The sequence below is a fragment of the Balearica regulorum genome, chromosome 4 (assembly GCF_011004875.1).
Source record: "Balearica regulorum gibbericeps isolate bBalReg1 chromosome 4, bBalReg1.pri, whole genome shotgun sequence".
NCBI lineage: Eukaryota > Metazoa > Chordata > Aves > Gruiformes > Gruidae > Balearica > Balearica regulorum.
Window position 1 is genome coordinate 51,568,178 of NC_046187.1, and position 21,038 is coordinate 51,589,215.

General features: G+C 38.5%; 1 protein-coding gene across 7 annotated transcripts in view; it reads right to left on the reverse strand.

Annotated features, from left to right (window-relative positions):
- The window catches only part of CRACD (capping protein inhibiting regulator of actin dynamics), a 132,291-nt gene that overhangs the window by 58,722 nt on the left and 52,531 nt on the right, over positions 1 to 21,038 (reverse strand). For 3 of the 7 annotated variants that reach the window (XM_075752107.1, XM_075752105.1, XM_075752108.1), the window contains exons 2-3: positions 13,298 to 13,438; positions 1,001 to 1,067 (exon numbers count right to left, since the gene is read on the reverse strand). The exons of 1 other annotated variant lie outside the window; for it this stretch is intronic. In XM_075752107.1, the coding sequence (XP_075608222.1) occupies positions 1,001 to 1,025 (25 nt within the window). In that variant the 5' untranslated portion in view covers positions 1,026 to 1,067; positions 13,298 to 13,438. Of the gene's footprint in view, positions 1 to 1,000; positions 1,426 to 13,297; positions 13,439 to 21,038 lie in introns of those variants that run through there. 3 more of the 7 variants (XM_075752106.1, XM_075752110.1, XM_075752104.1) reach the window with 3 other exon arrangements.

Genomic DNA, 21,038 nt, shown 5'->3' on the forward strand with positions numbered 1-21,038 from the left:
GTAGCACAAGCTGATGTGGAACATCATGCAATCCAATGGAAACAGAGATACTATTTACTTCTGAACTGGAATAGACAAATAATCAAGAAACCTGAAAACAGACTAAAGCTTTTGTTATGTTAAGATGTTAAGCATCATCTCATGTTGAAAGCAAATCCTGTTCATTATAAACACTTTTGCCAAACCCTCCTCCCTCATCATCCCCCACCACCCCCCAAACCCCACCAACAACGAGGTGAACAGGACATCACATTAATCCAGCACCACTGCTCCACAGCATGCTTGGTATTTACACGTAGGTACAAACGTAATACTGCTTCAGTCCATTTGCATCATTTAATTCAAATTCTGAATTTGTCAAATAATCTCTGCAAATTCAATGCAAGAAATAAAAATGAAATAATGTGAATTAGTATCAGTGCAACTGAAAGATAATATTTGACAACTAACATAGGAAAACTTACTGAAATTAGAGCTACAGTAGTAAGCTTTAAAAATAGCAAACTTTTTGACAACTTTGAAAAATAATCCGGATGATCCTAAATGAGCACATGCTTTTCTATTGACTTCAAAATTTAAATCCGTAAAACTTTAAATCGTAAACTTTCATCAGTTCAAAGGACCATTGCAAAAGGTACGGTAAAGCACAGCATCTGACGTAACCCAAACTGGGGGAGTCAAGTTTCCCACAGTGGTGCAGATAGCTCCCAGTGATGCCACAGGGAATTACCTGCAAAAACATAAACCAGAATAACCTCTTTGGTTTGGACTGACTCCGCTTCACACACACGCTGTTTATTACAACTGCCATAAAAATGGACAAAAGCAGCACATACATTAGCAGCAGCTCCTGCTTAAAAACAATAAGCACAGCACATTCTCCCCTCAGCCAGCTCCCCGCTGAAAGTACTCCAGACTAAGCCACAAAAACTTAGCAGTGAGCTTTCAAATGACAGGACATCATGTGCTCCATAATCTACAGAATCAGTCAAGTACTTACAAGGTTTCTTAAACAAATTGATCATGCCTACAATTTCAGACGAAGTCAGAGAAACTCCAGACTTGATCTTCTCTGAGGAAGAAACAAAAGCCATAAAATCACCAAAGAGAAGGGTTTGTTTGGCTTTTTTTGTTGTTGTTTTTAAGAGAACTCTGAAGGACATATTGTAACATGATAGGAAGCTTGTAGGAACAGCATTACAAATCAAGCTGAGCACGTATTTCAGCACTCTGTTTTTATTTAGCACTCCCCCTGTGGAAAATGCTAAGGGAGGTTTTAACTAGCAAGAACCAAGGTGATTTCAGATTGATAGCTAAGACCTCCCGACTGATCTTTCATGCAGTATTCATTTGGTACATTAGTTCATATAACTGCTTTTTGCTCAGTCTTCCCCAGCTAGAAAGCCAAAAATAGCTTACCTTTTCCACAAGGGCAATAAGGTATACCTGGAATACTAGGCAGCTCTTTACAGGTGCTATGAATAACAGCAGAGGCTTTTAAAAAGTCAGAAAAATCCTGTCATTGTATTATCATCCATGCTTTTAACTCTCAAGAACAGTTTAATGTCAGTAACTACCATGAAATCTGGAGGTTGCATTTTCCAAAATCATGCCAGTCACTAGTATTTTCTGAAGCATCCTATAGTACCGTGAGATGGAGACAAGCATTAAACAGTCTATATTATCATCCTAAAAGAAGCAACAATGATGCAAATCCCTCTTAGAAAGCAATAAAGTTTTGAACATAAAACCTAAAAAAGACTCCATTATGCAGTTCTCAGTCAACACAGGCTGAGCCAAAGCCTGCTACAGTACTTCTCTGTGCTCTGGATAAAATTTCCCATGGCTCCAGTAACTCCTTTCGCAGAGGTGCCAGCCTTCCACGAATAGATCTTTGCAACCAGGATTTAAGGGAAAATATGCCCTGTAAAGCTGGGCTCCCAGATCTGTAGTTGGGCATACAAATGGGTGGTCTAATTTTCAAATGTCCCAGGAACCAAGTAGCTTATAGTGCAGTCAAATCCTCTACAGAAAATTCATGTTTTAATGCTGTCTATCCAACTCTTGCACGGTGTTTGCTCAAAATCACGTCTTACAAGTTTTACCCAAAGACCATCAACAGCAAGTGGCTAAGAAGCTTAGGCCTTCACATCCCAAACATGTTTAGACCAAAAAGTGCTTCTCGTAAAACTCAGGATCTAGAGAAATATTGTACTTTCTTAATGTGAAACCAAAGTTTATGGTTACCTCCTGGTTTAAACAGAGCTCCATATCACTCACAGAGACTTTTCAAGTCAGTAAGGTAAAGCCTTTAACAGAGGAGAATTTTAATTAAACTATTGTACGTACCGCATTTGATAATATCTGATTTCTTAAATCTTCCTCTATAAAGTCAATTAAACACACATTATTAGTTTATTTGGAGAAACATTTAAGAATCCCAAACTGCTTAGCGGCTGCATTTTGCTAAGCACTGGAAATACACACACAGAATCATTTCCCCAAAATATAGGCAAATGGGATTGAACCAAAAAAGAGAAAAGATAAAATAAAAAAGTTGAGAGTAATATCGTCCTGTCTCCCTCTCCTCTGAGGTATCTCACACTGATATTTTTTTTTTGGGGGGGGGGGGGATATATCAAGACTTACATATAATAATGACTTTAATGACTTCTTTCTTTGGGGACACATTTTATTTCATTAATGAAACATTCTCAGGAGCCATGAGAATGACTTTCACCCCATTTAATTTTTAATTAAAAAGAGCTAAAAAAAAAAAGAAAAAGAGGAAGAATAGAAAGTTGAAACTACTCTGGTCTGACAAAATGCATGACATTTTGACCCATCTAAAAGGGTTGCTTGGCTGCTTCCTCCACTCCAGCAGCTGACAAGAACAAGATTCCCTGCAGCAAATAAATCGCTTCACCCAGCCCCCTCAAGCCTTCCTCCCACAGCACTACACTCGATCTAGCATCCCTCCTAATAGCCAGCAAGCCAGGATTAATGCAGACCGTGAGAGCTTACAACATGGCGCAGGACCATCAGAAAGGCTGCATGGCTACACGAGCAATGCTCTGCGGATCACAACTGTGGTCACTCCCCTGGGCACATTCTGCAGCTATTTAAGTCCTTTGCAGTCTTATCATTTCAAACCCCACAACTGAGATCTAACTTAGAGACCAACAGATGAACATTACAATATTGAAAAGCATAGGTGTCAAGAGGTACCTCTTAGAGGGACTACCTAATCTAGCATCAAAGTTGGAGATGCATGAATGACCATGAAACAATCTCCTAGCCAAGGACAATTAGCAGTGTTTAATCATCACACAAGGTTATCAAAGGACTTTTTGTAACAGCAGCTGAGGAGCAGCATCACTCAGACAACTGGCATGAAGACAAGTGGTAGACAATCCTGTGATCAAGAGGTAGAAACCACTCTTCCTCTGACTTCCTAACATCAGCATTACCTGAATCACACCCAAACTCAGGAAACACGCTTGGTCAGAAAACTTACCTGCTGGTTAAAAAACCCAACAGATTACCACCTCAGTCACATCTTCCAAGCTATATGAGTCAGTGCAGAATATTGGAGTTAGTAAAAGAAATCAAGTAAAAGAGAGTGGCAGGCAATGAACCAAGCAAAAACCACTTCACTGGAAGTCAGGGGGTTTCTGAAGAGTGGTTAATGATACAAAAGATGGGAGATGCATTATTTACACAAAACACATCCCGTGGGAACTACTCAGGAGGGAATAAATAGATCTCTCAAGGAACATCATTGGACTGTTGTCTCTCATTTGTCCCTTGAATGCTGAAGGTCCAAATGGAAAAACTCTTGAGTCAGCATAAGAAATTCAATGACATATGGCATTTGCAAAGGAATATACAGTCATCTGCCTCTAATCTGCTTCTTCAAACTCTATGTGGTAATGACCAGCAAGGCTGCCTGGTGCCCACTGAGTGAACTCTGAGAAATAATTTTTCAGTTTCCTTGCTAGTGGACAGATGCCCCATTTCCAGATAAACAGTCCCAACAGCAAGGTCCTCAGCGGCAGCAAAACCACAAAGTGCTGAAGGGAGCAGAGTCTCCCTGGGGATGTACACCTCTGCCCTGGAGCAAGTGCTGATTGCAGAGTGCCTACCAGCACTCCCCATGACATGCTCTTCTGAAGGCAAACAGGGAATGCCAACTTCCCAGAGTTTTCAACACAACATCTCTCTGAAGCCCTGATTTCACGTAAGCAAAGACAAAAATGGGGATTTTTAAATATCTTTACCAGAACTCTTCACTGGAAAGAAGCATCTCTTGTATTAAACAACAATTTGCACCAAATTAAAACCTAGCAAGTGTTGCTTCTTATTAAGCCACAAACACCACTTAATCTTACTCCATTATTGTCTTCTCTATGAGCAGCTAGATTTCTACCATGTTGGCTCAACTAATCAACTTATGTTGCTGTGATTTTGACATTTAAAAAAATTTCTATTACACAACCAGAGCAGAAATAAAAACACTTGAGCAGCTGAAAGAGTAGAGCTGAATAAGGAGTGCTACAAAACAGGAACAGATTTAGAAATAATGAGGTCACCTCACACCTCAACACACATGAAGTTATTCTGTTTGCTCAAATAACTTCACATTCAGTAGTAGTCACAGCACAAAATACCACACCATTTTAAAGAGACAGAAACATTTTCAATACTTTGGCCAATTAGAAAAAATGAACACAGAAGAATACCATCATGTGTTACTCTTCCAGCTTTTTCCTGGCTTTATAGAAGAAGAGAGAATTAAGAAGGGAGAAGAATGTTCCCTCTCTCCTCACCCCCTCCAAGTGAGAGACACCTAATCTGAGTGTGTGGTTGCAGCTCCAGAGCATGGAGCAAATGTGGCATTATGGTGCTTCAGAAGCATCTTGTGCCTGCTCGAGTGCTTCTGTGGTGCCAGCACAAAAGATGTCCTTCTCACCAGGTATTTTGGCTTTTCAGCCTTTCTTATTTCAGATACCTACAGTCTCTTCTTTCTCTAGTAAGGAAGAGATATGGTATTAGCTTCCCACCAAACTGTCAAGTCACACAAAAGCAAAATTCAGTGCCACAAGGTCTGGCAGTGCTGGTGTTAGGGGTTCCCTAGGAGTGTGGAGGAGGAAAGGACTGGTGGGAGGCAGAAAGGCAAGGAGATAGATGTTCAGGTGACTGAAGATTAATGAGCAAACGACAAGTGGACAAGAAAGGAGAGATCGACACAAGATTAAACCAGTCTGAATTTTCATCAGATTGGTAATATCTGTGCAGGCAAGAGCTGGGTTGTTTAGGTTTGTGGTTTTGGTTGTTTTTTTTTTTTAAAAAAAAGATCCCAGAGACTGAAACAGAGAGGAATGCAGCAGTCAATATCTAATAAAAGAAAGTTCTAGATGTCAAAATCCCTCAAAAAGCGTGACTGCCTTCTAGGCTAAAGCATGATATTGTTATCCCTAAAAGGGAATTGGTATCTAAGCAGATACAGATTGGAATCACTGACTCATCCACCCTGGGCCTTTAAGGCAAGCTGATGAAGAATGAAGGGCTGACAGAAGGAAAAGGGGGGGGGGAGGAAAATAAGGAGGCAGAGGGGATTTAAAGAAGATTAGCTACATGTGAATCCTAAATAAAGATTAAAATCACTGCCTCGTGGATTTCGGGATTTCGGAAGTCAAGGTCATGAAATTAGCAGAAAACCGGCAGTTCATGAGTTTGTATGATGACCTTTCTGGGGACAACTTTCAGCAGTATTTTAACCCTTAAGAGCTACCATTGCACAGCATTACACATTCTTCCAAGCTTCTTAAAACCTTAGGGAGAAATTGGCATTTAGCACAGGCATCTAGAAAGCCCTGCTCCCATTCTATGATTAGCTCAACCATCTATTTTAATACAAAACAAAGTATTTCCCCCAAAGCTTTTACTATTTATACACCCTGCTGCCACCAACAGAGTGAAGCACTCATAAGAAAGGTCAATGGCCTGGGTCTGTTCTGTTGCACTAATATGATAAACCACCGGTGGAATGATCTTGGATGATCTTGCTCATCTAACTTTTAGTTAGTTGATATAGATTACAAATCTTTAAAGCCAAAGAAAGCACTGCTAACTTCTGCTTCTGTAACTAGTACTCAACATAGGTCAGATTTCTTTGCAGATTAAGAGTCATTTCAGTCTTAAGAAATGTTTTATGCTTTTTAGAATTAAGATTTCCATGACAAAGTTCAGTATCTCTTCAATCATACATATTCATACTCTCTTTCAACTGACTGAATGGTAGGCTCATCCATTTACAGCTTTGCATAGACATCACAAAGGCTATATAAATTTCCCTTATGCACTTAATATGAATTTACTGCTATTAAGCTATAGGTGATGATGAGTGCCTTTCATTTCCATGTGACAATCTTTTAAAATGTGTTATCTGGTCTATTGATTCTAAAATTGCTGGGCCTGTTTCCTTGGAGAGGTGCTAGTTTCCATGAGGGCAGTTGGGAATACGACTAGGGAAAACAAGTAAGATGTCTTCAGCCTATTTAATAACATTTCAGCAGAGGTAAAATATACAGATGGTATTGGTTTTACTAATGATGTATGCAACTAAGACATCAAAACTCCAGCTGAGGAATTCAGTTTAATTTATCCTCGAGCAACTTCCTGAACTTAAAAGAATTGGTTTATGATCTAGCTTTCCACAATTCCTATGTTTCCATCACTGGAGATTTCCTTATGGCAGCTTTTAGAGGAAATACCATAAGTTTGGGAATAAAAAATATTATATTTTGATTCCTTAAATATAGTTTTATCTTTCAGTACTAAACTTTGTTGATTTTTCTGCGAGACTACAGAAGACTGAAAGGAGTAGGGTTGTTAAGGAGGCTCTAAGTGTTTTCTAGGACAAAATGTTACCAGAGTAAGTTTAGATCCAGTATCAGGAAAAGTTTCTCAATAAAGTATATTAAACAACTGGACACAGACATGAAGTGCAAGCACATTCACCTTGACCAGATAGTCAGAAATATAATGAAATGAACAGTCCTACGCTTAAAAGAGGAATGACAAAATAAACACTATTGCTTTGTAGAGCCAGTTTCTAGGACTCTTTCATTCACAGAATACTAGAAGTAAGCCAAACATTTCTACAACTTGAAATAGTGGGGAAAAGAAAAAAAAAAAAGGGAGGCAAGGGAAAAAACTAAATCAAATCCTGCTGTAAAAACCTGTTACTTAGACTTCCTATACAAATACTTGGAGCTTGCTAGCCCAAGTGATCAAATATACTCCAGACTATGTAAAAAGACACTGTGACCCATCTGTAGCAAGAAGAAACTGCCAGACCAGCCTGGTCAACTCTACAATTTTCAGACACAGGCATAAACAGTTAAACAGTTTCCTCGCAGTAATTTTTGAGGAAGGAAGAGGTAAAATGAAAATGTGTTCTGTCTCTTTAATTTATAACCAAAAACCCAGTTTATTTTTACAGTACCTGAATCATCAGTACCCAGTACCTCAGAGTGAACATTTTGGTTAGTATCACTTTCAGCTGCAGCCATGGGTTTTTTTGGGGTTTTTTGTTTGTTTGTTTGTTTTTTCAATTGTTACTGAAACAAGAAGTACAGTACAACACATTTATATAACCACTGAGATTTTGAAACCAAACACAAGTTTAAGTTTCCCTTATGTTTAAATCACTGTTCTTGCAGTAAAATCTTACATTTTAGGCTTCTTTGGAACTATGCAGTAGCAGTATTGTGAGGGTACAAGAGTTGTTACATTATGAAATTTTTAATATATGAAAATTACAGCTGTGCTTCCTAACAAAATGCAGCAGCACCAGTAAATCACAACTCCAAGGAATCGCAGAGCCCTGTAATAAGAAAGTCATATTGTGCAGTTCCATCCTACTGTCTGTATTCCTTCCTCTGATTACTAACGGAAACAACTAATAGTACTGTATATTTATATAATGAATATTTTAAATAATATTTGCAGTATTTCTATTTAACACAATAAACAAATACTACCATACATGAATACTATATTAAACAGTATAATAGTATAAAGCACTGCATTGGCTACCTGAATGCTGCAGAAGTATAAAGAAACCTTTTTACAGAAAATCATTTTGTTCAGATTACATTCTCTAGTTGTATGTTTTCCATACTTTAAGTTTCACCAAGGAATAAACAACTACATTAACGGGCTCAATAGGCAGTAAAAGTATTATAATGGTACATTATATCTTCCAGATCTAACAAGATAGCCATTAAAAATCACAGCATTTGTCCTTCTGTAAAACATATAGGCTGATTAAAATAACATCTTAAAAGGCCTTGAAGAATTTTTTTTAGTGAGACTCGTCTACAGGTTACGTATTTCTCAAACTTTTCTTCATCTCCAGGACCATTCTTTTCTAGTGAAAAAGTCTTACTTTTAGACAAGCACATATGCAATATGGAAAAAAGAGTACGATACAAAACAGCACTATATGACATTGTTTTATCCTGAGTTATATCAACGAAAATTAGCAACCTCAGCAGGGCCCTGCAGTGGAAAATATTATCCAACCATGACAAGAGAGTTCAGCTCCTCTTTGTACTTAATGATAAAGATGATGGAACTGAAGAAGGACCTTGTCTTGAAGACACCTCTGCCTACTGCCTGTTCAGGACATTACAGATCTCCAAGAAGTTCAAGGTGTGCCGTGAAACATGAAGTACAAATAGCGAAGTACGCACGGGCAACTTTTAAAAAGCTGTGTAAGTCTCTGAGCTGCGTTTCAGCTGGGAGATTCATTCAGATGGAGGGGAGGAAGGCCACAGGGAATTTTAAATCTTTGAATATAGAGCAGATAGTCAGTCCGTTGCCAGTACTGAATTTAACATACCATATCATAATTAGCTCTGATGTCTACATGGGTGTCTTTTCCTTTTAGAACTTCCTGAAGAGCTTTACCTCCCTCAGGCCTAGACAGCCACCAAAGCTCAGGACTATAGTGAGCTTGCAGCTCAAGGAAGCACTAAATCATATTAAAATTAAGAACATGATTCTCTTTTCCTGAATTAGGGCTTCTAAGATTATTTAGTCTCTGTGGGACACTTAAGGCAGGACATCGCAAACACAAATACCGCTTTAACAAAGTCAGATCAGGATTTGTGTCGGCTTTTGCCTGTCTCAAACCTACAAATATGAATTCCTGAGCACTCTTAAGATCCAAATCTGAACTTTAAAACTCTAATGTAGGGGCATCAATACAAAAAATAACTATGGAGAATCCTTTCATTGGCCCAGTTCTAAAAGTACTAAAGGAAGCATAAATCACCTTTTGCCCTCAGATCATTTTGCCTACAGTACTCTTCATTGATACTCTCTCAGAATTCAGCATAGAAGAAATCAAAAGAACGAACCTAAAAATGAACTAAACCTGGATTAATTGCATAAGCTCCTGTCATCAGCAGGATCACAAAATAAAAATCCAGACAGAAACTGATCTGAATTTTGTGAACATGGCTCTTGGCCTTGTGAAAAAATTGACTTAAGAAATTTTCAACACATTTTAAAAAATGAAGAACCAGTCACGCTTCAGAGTTTGGGCCCCATTTTGAGATATAAATTGCTCCAAAATACTTCTAGCGAACATAGAAATCTTGCTTGGAACTACTGAATCTAACTAGGAACAAAAACCTCAGTTGCAGTTATAACTTGGTAATTAAAATAAAGAAACTTTTAATTAGAACCAAGCAATACTATTGGAATCAAATAATTTCACAAAAATTAGCTCTGCCTTAGAAGCTACTATATTCATGTTTCTAAAGCTCTTACTCTATATTAAGCACAAAGATTCAAAAACATATAGGCATCTAGAGGCTGAATATAAATACTGGTCTGACTTTAACATAGATATACCATTCATCTTATCCAAGGGAAGTAAAAACAGAAAAAAACTATACTTGCTAAATTGTCAAGACAAGTTTTTGCATACTGGGTATCTTCCTGGGGAAACAGAGCAGATGCAAAATTTAACTAGTGAAATATTCAGATGCACGTGGAACACGGAAAATGTGATATGGCAACTTGTTTTGTTCATTTGTTGTTTTTTTAATAGTTGTCTTGCCATTATTTCAAAGTTGATCAAGAATAACTCTGTTCTTCAGCATGACTTCTTTCAGAAGAAATTTGTGTACAGGAGCTTGTGCCATTCCTTTCACTCTCTTCAGGCTCTCTGTGAGATCCCAAAATTGTCGGGTGTAGCTTCCATGTTGTAACAGATCTACCTACTGCCCTCCCACTTCCCTGCCAGTAATAATTAAAAAACCTCAACCCTCTCAACTTCCAAAAGCTTACAGGTTGCCAACCTGGTAAATATAGGCATGGATTTCAGAAATCTTAGAAAGAGAAGGACTGAATACCTAGACTCAGAAGCTGAGTTCCCTAGATGTTGGCCACAGAGAGAAATACACACAACCAGGAAATTCCCCAAACGACATATGAAACAAGTATTTGATATTTACAACATAGTTTTCAGATCATCAAAATCTTTACAATTTTTACTGTGCAAGTCTTGTAATTATTGCCCTATGATGATCAGCAGATGGATTTAACCACTCAAGTTTTCAACTGCTGCTGCAAAGTTCTGTGCAGTTCTGCAGGCAGTGTGATAGTCTGAATTAATTAGTTAATTGCATATCAGAAAATACTTTCCATGGATCTGTGAACATAATTTCAGATTGCTGCGACTCTCAGGTCATCTTCTTGGTTGTTCTTCTTTGGTCATGGAAGAGACAAAGAAGTTGTTTCTTTCTAAGTAGGATGCACGTTGGGGACAGCCACGCAGTGGGCAGACATGGCTGTAGTAACCACAGATGAGTTTTCTAGAGAAGTTTTCCACATGGTGCAAGCACAGTGCTACCCAGCTGACTACCCCAGGTCCCAGCTCTGCATGGCCAGGGGCACCAGGTGAGCAAACTATGGATTCCAGTGCGTGGTGTCACACCTGCACTGGGCTAGAATGAGGACGTGACATTGTTCTGCACAAAAACAAGCTAAAGCTGAGTTGCAGAAGAGCATGAAACCAGAGTCCACTTCCAGTGAAATATTTCCTGGCTGTTTTTGTGATATTAAATTTGGGAAGACAACAATTCATCCACATTAATAATATGTAGAGGGTTCACAAATCAGGAACTTTTCACATTGAGGCTTATTCTAATTATCAGTACAATTCATTTCAAGTGTAACACCAAAAAAGTCTAGAAATCTAGAAAATGAATCATCAACAAATGCTACAACATAACGTTGACTAAACCAAAGTCTCTGTCTCCCTGGCAGGACCTTCTCTTCATTAAAATAAGGAAAGAGATTATTTGCATAGCTCATTATTGCACACTGATTCATTTCATAAAATCCTTGTTGTTTGTACTTCCACTGAAGTGACTGAAAGAACACAATGAAATATATCCATAACCATCAGTTATTTTAAGAAAGAAAGGATAAGAGAGGCAAAAGAAAGAGAACAAGAAATTAATGGAATAAAGAGGAAAAAACAGCTTTGGATGATACAAATGAAATCAGAAACTTTAATAGAACGTAAAAGAACAAAGTTTTTGGTCCTATTTTCTGCACCAAAAAGCAGAATATTCTAACAACAGGGTATGGGGATGGGTTATGAAAGAATGCTGGGTACATATAGGAAAAAAGTAGCTTTAATTCTCTTGGAAGAAAAATTATGTATATGCAAATTCTATACAGCAATATATGTCTTTCATACTTTATTTATGAATTTTCCTATTAGCCAGTCTGGAGATGATATTGTAACTGACCACTCTCATAAACTGCACTTTGAATATTTGTATTTTAAGCCAACATGTATTTTGCTTGGCAAAGTTAAAAATGTGCCATTTGAAAACTGCCATATTGCATGCAAAATTGAAGTCTATTAAAAGGAAACAGAAGATAGCTCAGAATCTGTAATCCTTACACACAGAGTTACAGGTTAGAGAGAGCAGGTAGGAAGCATCCTGCATTCAGAGAGCACTTTCCGTTGGTGGAGGCACGCTTCGTATCCTCCTGTTTTGAAAAGATAAGAACATAGCCTCCCCATAATACATAAGTAGACATCATCTCTCAAATTGGTATTTCAAAACCACCTGTGTACCCTCAGCTGAGGTGTAGTAGGTTTTTATGGTAAGAAAACAGAACTGTTTTTTCTGAGGAACAAGCCAATGTATTCCAGCTGATCATTTCAGAAGAGTTGTCAATGATATCTGCCTATCATTCATTCTCTTGCTGCATAACACACCAGTCAAATATATATTTTGGCAAGACATTCACAAGGCAGGCAGAACTTCTGATCAGCTAATAGTCTTTGTTAATTTACAGGGTGATATTGGTTAGATAGGATAGAATCTCTAAACCACATAAATAACTTTGAATAACAGAACCATATTGTTCTGTGCAAAAGCAAAGACAGCATTTCTACATTAGACACTGGACCCAGTTTTACAGAAATGCAGCATAGAGTGGGGCGTTCGCAGATGAAGTCATTGATGAACACATTTGCCCTGGAACTACATTCTGGAATGGCTGCTCTAGAATGAAATTATTACCTATCATTCCCAATTCCAACAACATTCTTCCCAGGCCAAAAAGAAAAAAAAGATAAAAGAAAATCTGAATGGAAAAAAAATCCTCTGCTGCTGTCATTCCACTTTCAGAGGAAACATGCACAGTACAGTATGTTTTAACTGTTTTCAGCTTCTTCCGATACTTGTTAGAACTGAAGCGTCTAAAGAAGTAGAGTTGTAAATATTTTACAAATAACCAATCAATCCAAAACCTGGCAGAAAGGAAAACAGTGCAGATCTGTTCTGATAAAGGCTAAATAGTGCACTATTACTTAGCACTAATTCTCAGCCGCAGCATTCTACAAGCACGCTGTATATCTGTCTTGGCTAAATGAGAGTTGGTTGGTAGACTGGAGACTACATAAATCTTTGCATGGCTAAGAATAACTTCAGTGGTTGAAATGAAAGAAAATATTTGCTGTTGTGTGCAGTACTTTTTTCCCCCAAAGTATACACAAAAGCTATATAAAAAATTGTTCTAAGTACAGTAACACATGCATTACATTCTTCCTTTAATATGAAAAAAATCTATTTGCAGGTTAAAATAAGTACTTTAGCATTCAATTATTATTTACATTTTCACTTCTTCCTTCAACTTAATGAAATGTTAAATGAAGATATCACTTACAGTGTTACAGGATCAGCAGAAAAACATCCTTACCTTTTTTAAAGATGAGGTGTATTCTCTACTTTCACAGTCTTGCCCTCTCTGAAACGGGGATTTTCTTTAATACAAGGGATCAGAAATCAGGATACGCTGCTAGGGACCAGTGGTTAGCATTCTCCCAGACTGCCTAGACATAAAGGGGAAAGAAAGAATTTTAGTTCGCCTTTTCTAGGCTAGGCTAAGAGTATTCTTATGTTTTCCCTCTTTTGAAAGGCGCTTATAAGTTGAGCAATTCCTGCCTGCCACTTCTCTTGCAAATAGTTTGAGAAGTTTGCAGTCAAAAAAAAAAAAAAAAAAAAAACCCAAAAAAAGAAAGAAAAAAAAAGGTTTTGCAACCCGAGAGAATTTCATTAGCGTCAGATTTCCCTCTGAGACTTTCATACAAAATGGTCTTTCTTTACTCTTTTTAACTAGTTAAATAGCAACACTTTCTTATTTTTCCTTCCAAACAGCCACATCCTGCTGTTCTAAATTAATTATATCTCAAGAAAAATATGTCATTGTTTTTACTTTAGATTTGGCTGAAATAAAAATGCAGTATTTGACTCTAGTTTCTCAAAAGGAAAATCCAACTTCTAAAAATTAAAATGAGAGCTTATCATAACTTTGATTTTCCTTCAAGTAGAGCATGTAAAAATGAGTTTTAACTATTCTTTTGGCAAAAAGCATGAAATGCTTTTTTTAATAAAACCCCCTTTATTACAAAAAAATCAACCTATAGTAATAGACTGCAAAGTAGGAAAAAAGCAAACAGGTGAAAACAACTTGCAAAATTGCACTGAGCATCTGAATTAGTTTTTTAACTGACTTCAGTTTCACTAGTTTTTAGTTTTACATTGAAAAATTTAAAACTAATTTTGCCATTTTGAACAAAAACATGATGTAAAAGTTTCCTCAAAAGTTTTTGACTCTTATTAGGGATTGTTATGCTTCATTTTGCATGTAACTAAAAGTAATTATCAGACAGGGATTTTGTAGCAACTATCCTATTCCCACACTCTAGCAGTTATTAAATGGTATTTACTATATTCATTCATCCTTATGCCCTCAGGCAGCTACAAACACCAGTATTTGGTTAGAACAATGTAATTAGGGTATCGGCAAAATCATGCTCCATTTGACAAGTGCATTGTATGACCATTGGCAAGCAAACAGAAGAGCTTGCAGGCATTAATTTGTGGGGCTATTCGTCCTGATATTCAGCTACTGCTGAAGTTTATGGACTATGTTGGCGGGAGCTCTCAGGCTGCCAGGACAGATAATCTAGATCAGCACTGATCCTAGCAAATGCGTCTGGAAGAAGGCAAAGTCCGTTTAAGCTGAGAAATGACAAATTAGCACTCACTTGACTCTGCACCACTCACAACATTCAGGATGTCTTCAAGGTGTGAATGGAATATGAAAAAGCAATATGAAAACATCCAGAGCTTGTCAGGCCAAATTTTTTTTAAAAAAGAAAGGTAATCCTAATGCCTATGACAAACTGTGAAGGTCTCGAACTCCTGGTAGCTGTGTGTAACTGGCAACTCCAGATGTTAAAAATCTCATATATGCACATCAACCTCAAATCTAATTTTCACACATAGACTCAGCACTACCCTCTTGCTTACAGGCACAAGATGCAGTACAAAAATAGCACGTGCAATGCTTTGAGCATCGAAAGTTTGTGTCCTGCAACAGGACATCAGGTCAATGTTGTTCTGGTAAAACAGGCAAGAATGTATTCACTTTTTCACCAAAAAGCACTCTCAGTAATCTATTATCAGGGCAAAGTTCTCCGTTAGTTCTTATCTGTAAGTCCTGCATGCACCCAGAAGCCATTTCAAGCACAGTCTCTCTGGCAGTCCCTACCCTGCAGATATCGTGTTCTTAACTGGCAGAGCAGAAAACAGTGGGACGTGACCGCTAATTTTACGTATTCCCCTGCCCTTTCTGCACCTGACTGACTTATGCTAATGGCTGTGGCACAGCAGCCACCAGGAGTTCAATGCACCTGCGATAAAGAGCCTGCTGTAACCGAGAGACTTCAGGTCTATCACCTTGCATGCATCCCAAGGGGAGCAGTAAATGTACTGGTAGCTGCCATTATGGAGAGTTGATTTTTATTTTGCTGATTAAGGTTTTTGACGCGTGTGAGCAATGGACCAACCTCTGAATTAGTTTATTGTTCTTGAAAATCAGAATCTAAAGGAGTTTGATCTCCTGGGTATAATACAGACTTCCATTGTTCAAGATGCAAGAAAAGTGTAAAACACAGTCAGTGTTGACTACTAAGCTTAAGAAGCATACAAGGAGATGCTCTGGCAGTAATAAGCAAACAGAAGAGTTCTTCCTTCTATGTAGTATCATTCTTTTTCTTCTCAGGGGAAGAATTAGAGACAGGTGGATAGGGAAACATTTCAATGAGAAGGAAATTCCTGCAGACAGGCCAGCATAGAAGATTTAGACCTTGAAAGATTATTTCAGGAAACTATTCTCTATCATGCTTTTCCAACTCATCCATAAAATTCAACACAGTATTAGAAATATTTATTTCCAGCATAAAAAGCTAAGCAGATGCATACTCTGCATATACTTAAGAAAAATTACTGTACCCCACAGTAATAAGTAGCAGACAGAAGTTACGATACCAGGCCCAGCGCCCATGAAAATCTGACCAGAACGGAAATCAGAAAATAAAAAGTTGCTTCAGTTTCTCAAGATTTTGTTGGAGGACAGAGAGCTCCATACTCTGCATTTTACCTTTTCACAATCTACACTTTACCTCAAGACGTAATAATAGTACAGAACTTTAGAACAGATAAAGGTCATTAGAAAAGCAGGTCCCTGAAAATACCTACCCTGATGCTAGTTACAAGTGGTAAATTGATCAACTGGTCTATTTTCAGCTTCTGAGACAATAGTTGTTCTGTACATAGTCCACATGGTTGTTATTTCACCACACAACACAAGACTGGTAGGCAATTAAGCATGGCAAACTATCAAATATTTGTCCACTAAAGGACCCTGCTATATCTTTCCCCCTGTCTGTTAAGTACCTGTTTTTCTAAGAGCATGTTTCAACTTCTCAGAATAGCTGAGTAACAGTCCAAAAGGAAAATATTATGTTCAGTATCTCACAGGTAAATATAACCAGCGTTACTCCCAGAATACTTTTTTTTTTTATATGCAAAGCAAGCTTAAAGAAAAAAAAAAATCTGTTTCTCATCAGACAGAGAAAGCCAGTATCAACAACTCCTGAAAAAAAGCCACAGACTGTAGAGATATCTTTGAGTTAAAATACTGAAAGCTGTGACTCAGTGTTTTGTACTATGAGCAAGAACATGATCCTTCTAGGAACTACATGGTTTCTTCAGAACATGGTAGATCATTCTGCACTAGAAACAGTGTTAGCACATTTAAAAAATGTGATTCTCAAATCTAATTTAGTAACACCTATAATTTAAAGTATTTGGTATGCATGTAAAAATATACAGAATATCAATAAAAAGACTTCCCCCCCCCCCGGCTACTTACCTGACAAAAGCTTGCAATGAATTATTAGCCATGAAAAGTAATACAATTCAGAAAAGCACTTTTGGCATTGTCAGGCTTAGGAAACAAGCTAGTACTACGATACAAGCTGTTTCATTAACAAGTCATAGTATATTTTAATACAAAGGTTTAGTTTTTAAATTAAAAACAAAATCAAAAGAACCCTCAGGCATTTCTTTGGTGGCCACTAGTACATTTATTTCTCTGTACTAGAGACTGAGATGGTTCTGCGTTGCACATCATACAATTTCATTACTTTGGATTGTGCTCTCTGACAACGCATCACATAGTGTCCACGACTGCTCAAAGCAAAGAAAATAAATGATCTGTGGAGATCATATTAGATCACATTAGCATTTTATCATGGTGCCAAACTTGAGTTTGAGTCCCCAGCCCCTTCAGGGCTGGGTCCCGCAGGGAGCACAATCCCCAAACATGCATGCATGTATGTGCATCTCTGTATATGCACACGCACACAGAGCCATGGGATGGCAGGTTAAAAGTTTATCTAGCACTGCTTCCTCCCCAAAGTCTGAGGTTTGGACTGTTCAGGGGGAATGAATCCCTTCACTGCAATTACCAGGACTCATTAAGAGAAAAAATAATATGCTAGAAGATACGATCTGACCTGCCCGTTCCTAGATTTCTGCAAGTTACAGAGTTTTTAACAAAATGTGTAAGAAAAGTAGCAGGGACAATTTTATTTCAAAAGGGGCTACCACCATACTACTCAGTGCACCTCTCCTATCCATCCAAATACGGTAAGCAAATCAGGTTCTTGCTCCATGTGCAGAAAATAATACCCAAACGTGATGGGCAAAGTGTGTTCTCACTCCTCAGCCAAAATTAAATTCCTTATGTGCTTTCTTGAGAGATAAATAAGAAGCTATGCTGGTTCAGACCTAGCAATTAAAAGCAGTAAAAATAACAGAAAATGTAAAAATCTTGGTTAGTAAATAATATCTCAAAAGGGAGCATGTGAGTCCTGGGATAAGAAAAGCTTTGGTAACAATCTTTTATCATTGACATGTATCGTGTCCTGGAACTCTAGGATATCACAAAGTGTCATTTAATTCATACAACTGCTAGGTGTCTGAGGGAAAAACAAGTAGTAAAAATGTTCAGCTTCCAGTTTTCAATAGCGGTAGAGGCTCCCAGATCTCCTTACACAGTTATTCTCAGCCATGCCTTGCAAGGCAGCTTCTTCCAAAGTGTAAATTCGAGTAAGAAAATTAAAGGAAAACAAAAGAAAAAAAAACCTGAGCTGACTATCAGCAGTATTCCACAAGCCCATACTTCTGAACAATACCTGTAAGGGCATGTAACAAGTTAGAAAGATGTAAAGGGTGTAAAGAAGACAGAACCAGGCTCTTCTCAGTGACACCAAGTGACAGGACCTGGGGCAACAGCCACAGACTGAAACAGAGGAGATTCCCTTTGAACATCAGGAAACACTTTTTTACTGTGCAGGTGACCAAGCACTGGCAAAGGTTGCCCAGGGAGGTTGTGGAGTCTCCATCCTTGGAAATATTCAAAACCCAACTGGAGAGAGTCCTGGACAACCAGCTCTAGGTGGCCCTGCTTGAGCAGAAGGGTTGGACCAGATGACCTCTAGAGGGGCCTTCCAACCACATGCTGTGATTCTGTGAATATGAAAGAAAAGAAACCAAGAAAGTAATTTCCATGCGTAGGAAACAAAAATAGGAAAACTTCCCTATTTATTTTTTTTTAAAGTACAACCCTATTTATCACAAGCCAAACAATGACATGAATAAATAGGATAAAATTGGATTAACCTTGACAGACCTGCAGAACAATTTCTGTTGACGTTGTAATTTTCCTGGGTCAGGCTGACACCATTAAAAAGTCATCTCTCCAGTCAAGGTTGTGTAGATAAAATTCAAATGAATGCAAAAGACTGAGTAAGAAGGAAGCTTTGATCTCCCAAACTGAAAGGCAGGAATAGTCTTCCCAGAAAGCTCTGCCAGGTCTTAATATGAAAAATGTAGATTTTGCAGGGCAACCGTCCCCCTGCACGCACACACTCTGCAGCTGTGTGCCCGGCTCACCTCTGCACTTCCTCACGTCATTCCAGCACAGCGAGCGGCAGGGAAGGTTAATTATATTTGCACAGGCGAGCAGCAAAGCTGCACCTAAAGACACTGGGGGACATACAGATGGGTAAATGAGAGTCTTTGACCTGCACGGTATTACTGCTGTTGAGGTATGGAAAAGGGAAAACTCACTTGGGCTTAGGGGAGCTTGATGGCATTGCAGTAGGAAAATGGGTGTACTTTTGCAATGCGCTGACACACGGCAGTGCTGTGGCATAGCCAGAGTATTCTGTAGTTTTGCCTTCACTGATGATGAAGAGCAAATAAATCAAAATAAAACTATAGTTCTCCAAGAGTTTTAGAGCGTTAGAGAGAACTTCTCTATCAGACTATCTGATGCAGCTCTCCGATCATGCTTGGCTAGCCTCAACCTGCCCTAGCCACAGGGAGCTTGCTCAAATGTGAATCAAAGTACACTTTATTGCAGTGTTTAGTTATACTTACACTGGCAGAATTTAAGTGTAAAGTAGCAAGGACTAAATGAGAACCTGCCGTCAGAAGAGGAAGGGTGGTTTTTTTTCTTTTAAAACTACATACTATGTTCTTTCTCAAGGACCGCAAACACCTTTAATTAGAAATGCTTCTAATACACTCTGAAAGAGAAGAATGTGAAATACTACTGTTTCTTCATTTCACTGTCAAGATCTATGTTTTTGCTTCCCTGTTTATTGTGCGAATTATAACCTCTAGTACCCAGAAAAAAATATGTTATTGCTTCCCTTGCAGTACCTTAAATGATAAGGCAGGTCATCAACTGTTGCAAGATTCTTTTATGATGGTAAAAATCCTCCAGTTATTTTCTGTCCATTTAAAGTGCAATTAAAAACACTGTTCTATGGTTACAAGTGTCATTCCTGACCACATACCCACTCTATTTCCAAACACAGCTAGAAAAATTATTTGCAGTATTATGTGACCAGTTTCCATTCTCGTTATTTGATCTAAATTGAATTCTGTGCTACAGGCTGACTTAAATGAGGCTGTAAAGTTGCTTTGTGGAGTAGGATCCTGCTCTACAAGAGTAAAAAAAAACGAAAACAAAACAACAAAAAACCCCAAAAAACCAACAACACCAAACCCAAAACTGTCAAAAGAACTTGAAAGAAAAAGAAAAAAGGAACAGAAAAGCCTGAGAAACTCCTTCTTGAGGAATGTCATATCACAAAGTGCACAGACAGCACAAGCCTCATGGAGTAATGATGCCTAACCTAGCGTATATCCAAGGATAGAAGGGAAAAGGAGTTTCTTGAAACTATCTCCTCAGTTTATGGAGAAATCACTAACAATTTGTTTCAGGTACTTGCTTGTGCAGAAATAAATTTGCCCGCTGCCTTGGAAGCTGTCTAAAAAAAGGCACTATATAAACATAAATCATTAATGAACCAAGTGACCTCATCCTTGGGTAACTAGAGAAGCATAAAAACAACATGCTGTATAGGTAAAAAGTCTTCTAGTCAGCAGTGCCACGCACCAGCAGGCAGCAAATACAAGAGCATCCATCCTGATGCTGTAGCAGATTCCTTTTGACAGGCTTTGCGTTTTTACCTCAACCACAACAGGTCATCGGTGGCAAAAAGCAGAAGCTTCTGAGGACAAACGAGTGCTTCAATAATTAAGAGGGGGATCCCTGTCTCATGTCTTCGTTTCATCCAAGGCTTGCCTGAAGTGAAGCATTTGACAGAATGCTACTTTTAAGAACACAAAAATAGTCATTGCATCTAGGCTGGTAAATGATGCAAAGCTGTTAACACAGACCACCATGGTCCAACCTGTGGCTTGCAGCAACGTCCTGGGGAAGATGGGGACCAAACGCACAAAGAGAAACTCTGCTTAAGTAACCACCCAGCTCCTCCAGCCTCACAGAGTGACAGGAACTAGCCCCACATGCAATGCACCAGGAGCAGTCCAGCTTTTGGGGGCTCTGCCCTTGCTTTTCAGCCCTCCTTCCTCACCTTCAACACCTATGACTGCAGCTGCTCCAGCCGAACTTGCTCCCCAGCCCATTCACATGGTGGTAGCATGGAAGACAGAGGAGGCAAAGGCTGCCAGGAAAAGGCAGGAGAGATGGCAGCTGCTGGC